Source organism: Buceros rhinoceros, unplaced genomic scaffold (assembly GCF_000710305.1).
Source record: "Buceros rhinoceros silvestris isolate BGI_N320 unplaced genomic scaffold, ASM71030v1 scaffold4230, whole genome shotgun sequence".
NCBI lineage: Eukaryota > Metazoa > Chordata > Aves > Bucerotiformes > Bucerotidae > Buceros > Buceros rhinoceros.
In genome coordinates, this window is record NW_010391134.1 from 26,231 (window position 1) to 30,777 (window position 4,547).

The following is a 4,547-nucleotide window of genomic DNA, read 5'->3' on the forward strand; positions in this document are numbered from 1 at the left end:
GAGTTGCAGGCTCCCACTCTCAGGCTGTTCATCGGTAATATGAAACTGATAACAAGGTTACAAGTTCTGGCGTAAATATGGTACAGTGAAGTGTAAGTGCACATGGCCAGGGTTAGGTTTTGTCTTTGAGCTGGTGTGACACTGGGAGTGTACCTTCCCTGTTGACAAGTCTCTGGTGTGTCACGCTGGTGTGGCTGGCATCACGCTGTGGCAGTGCCGGGGAGCTCAGCTGGGCTCGTCTGCTGCAAGGGTTCATCACTAGGGGCTGATGGGTGTTACAAGGCATGATTATTTCTTTATTAATAAAGAATAGAAGTCTCGTCCTTGCCCAGCCTGCTGAGGAGTGGGTGGTGAAGCCACCAGTTAGGCTGTACTCTGACCAGGATGGGCACGGGAGGGGAATTATCAACTTGCGCAAGAGATTGACACCCTGGGTCACATCCTTTCCCCACTAAAGCCAGAAGGAGCTGTCAGCCTGGGCTATTTTTAAGGCTGGAAACATTGAGTAAAGCAGACTGAAGGGTGAGGAAGTAGCTGATCCGCTGAGGGGAGGAGGGTTAAATGCTCCACTGCTGCTGGTGATGATGAAGGTCTCCATCCTGCTGCAGTCCTGGCCCTTGGGGCTCTGAGCCCTCCAAAAAAACCTGTGTGCTCCTGCTGCTGGCAGCAGGCAGGGGCATGGTTCTCACATTAGCATCGGTGATACCGGTCCTGCTGCTGAAATAACTGGCTTTGCTTGAGTCTCATACCCATCCCAGCTCCACAGGCATGGGCTGATACACCTCCTGCTCTGATTGCTCCAGCCACAAGGATGATTTTAACATAGACAAGACCCATGCACTGTCCTTGGGTGACCTTCCCTGGCAGGCAGGTCAAAGCAGGTCCCTGATGGATGGTGGCACATGGCACCATGAGGATTGTATTAACAGTATCAGTATCTTCTCTCCCTGACACTGTTTTTGGGTGCCTTGGTGGAACCTGGGTAGGTGGCATTGCCTGGTTAGTGCATCCTCCCCATGCTGCTGTGGGCTGTGCGGCAGCGTGATGGCCAGGAGAGTAAATCCCCGGGTACAGCTGCAGGGACGGACCCAGCAAAGGCCTTGACTGTTTCCATTGTGACTCAGAGCTGCTGGGAGCAGCTCCTGGGCTCTCCCGACTTCCATTCTCCCTGCAGACAGCAGTGGGTGTCACATCTCTGCATCTCCTATCCTATTCCCAGGAGAGGCTTGTGGAGCAGAGTCAGGGATGTTGCTGCCAGGGTGAGTTGGCACAGGTCACAAACAAGTTTTGGTGGGAGAAGATCCTGTGGCCCCTTTTTGGTTGTCCCTGCTTCAGCCACGTGGAAGCACTGAGAAGTAGGAGGCTGCCGACGCTTTTTGAGCTGCAGCCTCCCCTGCACATCATGTGTGCCCCAGCAAGTGGCTGTGAGGGAACAGATCTTTGTGCGGTGCTGCCTTGGGCGTGTGTCCTGCTGGGACCTGGGGCTTTAATTTCTGGGCAGAATCCTTCGAAGTCTGATATCCCATCCTCAGTGGTAAGGTGGCCAAGCACAGGGTGGTCTGCTGGAAAGCACAACGTGCTTGTCCCCACCCATCTGCATTTATTCTTTGCCTTCAGCCTTCTTCCTCTTGTATTAAAATGAGGAAATCATTTATAACTTTTTGAGATGTAATAATAGGTTTCCTGTTCAGTGAGCTGAGGGGGCTCCCTTCTCTGTGCTTCCACAAGCAAAAATATCCCTTTGTGTGAAAAAGGGATGCTGAGCTTCACTGTGCATTGTCAGCTGGACTAAGCATTGAGAGCGTGCCCTGGTGATAGGAGTTTACTGGGAATATGGCTATTAAAATACAGAGCGGTATCAAGCTCTCAAAATAACATCTATCATACTTGAAAAACTCTTAGGTTCTGTTTGCAAGTCCATCTTCTGTCTGAGACAGTTTGGGTACCACTTATTTGAGCAGATAAACAGTATTAACGGCTGATGGCACAGTAAAACAACCTGAAATACCAGGCCAGCAGTGACTTGATCCCAATTGATTTAAATGAAAATTTTTGACCTTGCATGTAAAGGTAACCCTCCCTGCATTGCTTTAGACTAAACTGTCACTTTTTTTCTTGGGATACCATGATTGTAATTATTAGATGCGGCTTTTCTGCTATGGAGAATATTCTGTGCTTATGCACTTACTGGACTGTCCCTATCCTTAAATATTACTTGGATTCTTAACTCTTAATCTTAGCCAATTCATTCACTTCTCTAGACTGTCATTCTTGGTTTATTAAGCTGTTGTCAGGACAGAATGTGTGAAAACTTCTTGCTATCAATATGTTCTTGAAACTAAGTGTATGCTTAATTTGAAAGGTTATAGCTGTTAGCTCAAAAGGTCTGAATTTCACGTGGTGTTCAGTAAAATAACTTAATCTGTCTATCTACTGTAAATTGACTGTTTGCTGATGGATTGCTTGCAACCCTTGGGTCCAAGGCTTTGCCGAGCTGCTTGAACAGCTCTAGGAGGAGTGGCAGGCAGGCCACTAGACTTTCTTTTGTTTCTGAGCGCCTGAACACCAGCTGTTTTTCACTGTGCTTGTGAGAAACCAGGGCTGCTCTCGCTTTGAATCAGCGCAGTGACTGTCAGCCCCGTGGCGCATTTCTGCAGCTAGCTGCTGCCGGAATGCCCCTGCGTGGTAAGGTAATTGGAAAGGATGAGATCTGCTTGTCCTGGCAGGTCTGTGGGCTGCCTCTGATGGGACTGGGTGGCTCAGCCTTTCCAGGACCTCTTTGGGGTGTAAAGTTGGTGCTACTGGGTGCTGTGGGACCAAAAAGTCAGCACTCTGCTAAGGATCTGGTGCTCAGAGAAAGTGGAGAGGCAGCATCCTCCTGTAGCAGCTGATGCCTTACCACAGGCAGGGTACTTTTTCTAGCAGCTAAGATAAAGGTCATGCTTGGCTAAAGGTGCCTACAGGTAACACTCAGTTCTTCCTTTGGCCAGAAAACATAAAGGTTTCTTTGGTGTGGTGTTTTCTAAGGCAACCAGGGCTTCTGCGGCTCCCTGCCCCAGGATGGAGATGAGCACACAGCTGGGTTGCAAGTCTAGAGTTCATGCTGCATGGGGACACCCTCATGCCATTGGGGATATCCTCAGCCATGGGTGGCTTCGGAGCCTGTTCACAATGGCACGAGGAGATGGCTGGAAATAACAAAGACATGCAGCTCAAGTGTGACCTTTTCTTTTTTTTCCATTCTCCAGATTATCCATTTGATCTGAACCACAATGAAACCTTTCTGCAAGCCACAACGTTTCTTCCTGAAGACTTTACCTACTTCCCCAACCACACCTGTCCTGAGAGGCTCCCTTCTATGAGTGAGTAGCATCCTGATGGCCTCCTGCTTTGACTCCTGCTCCCTGTGGCTTTGGAGGGCACATTGTGGAATTCCCTGGCTTGCCGGCGTTGCACCTTTCCCTGCCGGGCACCTGGGGATAAATGGGAGTGCTGTTAGGAGCCCAGTGCCCTCCTGGGAATTCATTGTTTGCCCACTCACACAGATTAATCCCTGCCATGTCAGAGGCACATCTCCCCACTGCAGCAGGAGCCCATTGCTTGGCAAGCACAAACAAAAGGGGGATTGTGTGCTGGGAGCTGGTGAAAAGCTTGGCCAGCCCTTTTCCAGGGGCAGCAGGTGGGGTGGCTCCCTTGCCCCTTGACAGCGCTGCGGGTCCCAGCCCCGAGCTGTGCTGGGTACAGCTGGGCAGGGGCTGGTGCAGGAGACACGCTGGACCCTGCAAAGGGAGCTGCAGCCAGGAGAAATGTTTCCACCAAAGTAATATTGCAGTGGAAATTTGGGGTTTTAGACATAAACGTTGCCTAAAAGGGGGAAAACGCATTCTGCTGAGATGTGAGGTTTTGTCTGCTGGAAACCTGTATGGAGAAGTAGAGGGGTGCCCCGGCTGATGTGAGTCTCTGATGGAGAACTGCATCCAGCAGTGGCCACAAAGACTGAACAGAAACTAGTTGCTACAGAGAGGGAGGTGTTACAAGTCATGCCAGCAGCATTTCCTTACTGTTTCTGGTGGTGCTTGGGGAAGAGAAGAGGCTGCCTGCATTCAGTGCTGAGGACAGAGGACAGGGATGCAGCAAAGCACTGCCGCAGGACCACGGCAGTTTCTCACCTCCTCTCTGCTTCTGCCTGCTGTCTCTGCAGAGGGCCCCATCGATGTAAATATGAGCGAGATCACGATGGAGGATATCCACCAGTTCTTCTCAAAAGACCCTTCCATCAAGCTGGGAGGCCACTGGAAACCAAGCGACTGCCTGCCTCGCTGGAAGGTAACTGTGTCCCTGCTTGGTGCAGCGGGGTGGACGATCCTGGGGTGGGTGGTGGGAAGACGTTAACTGGAACGTCTGATGTGCTGCAGCTTCAGAGTAATGAATCTAAGTATCTCTGAAGTGTGGGGCTGCAGTGCCTGGGGGAGAAATGCTGTGCTCAGGGGCAGCTCTGAGCTTCTGCATGGGACCTCTAAGGAAGCTCAGCTCACTGCCTGCTCCCC

At 50.9% G+C, this 4,547-nt stretch overlaps 1 protein-coding gene across 1 annotated transcript in view; it reads left to right on the top strand.

Annotated features, from left to right (window-relative positions):
* Positions 1 to 4,547, top strand: part of B4GALT5 (UDP-Gal:betaGlcNAc beta 1,4- galactosyltransferase, polypeptide 5) — a gene marked incomplete at its 5' end in the record, with an annotated part of 11,118 nt that overhangs the window by 858 nt on the left and 5,713 nt on the right. The window contains 2 exons of the mRNA XM_010140238.1: positions 3,249 to 3,362; positions 4,202 to 4,326. Coding sequence (XP_010138540.1) covers positions 3,249 to 3,362; positions 4,202 to 4,326 — 239 coding nt within the window. The remainder of the gene's footprint in view (positions 1 to 3,248; positions 3,363 to 4,201; positions 4,327 to 4,547) is intronic.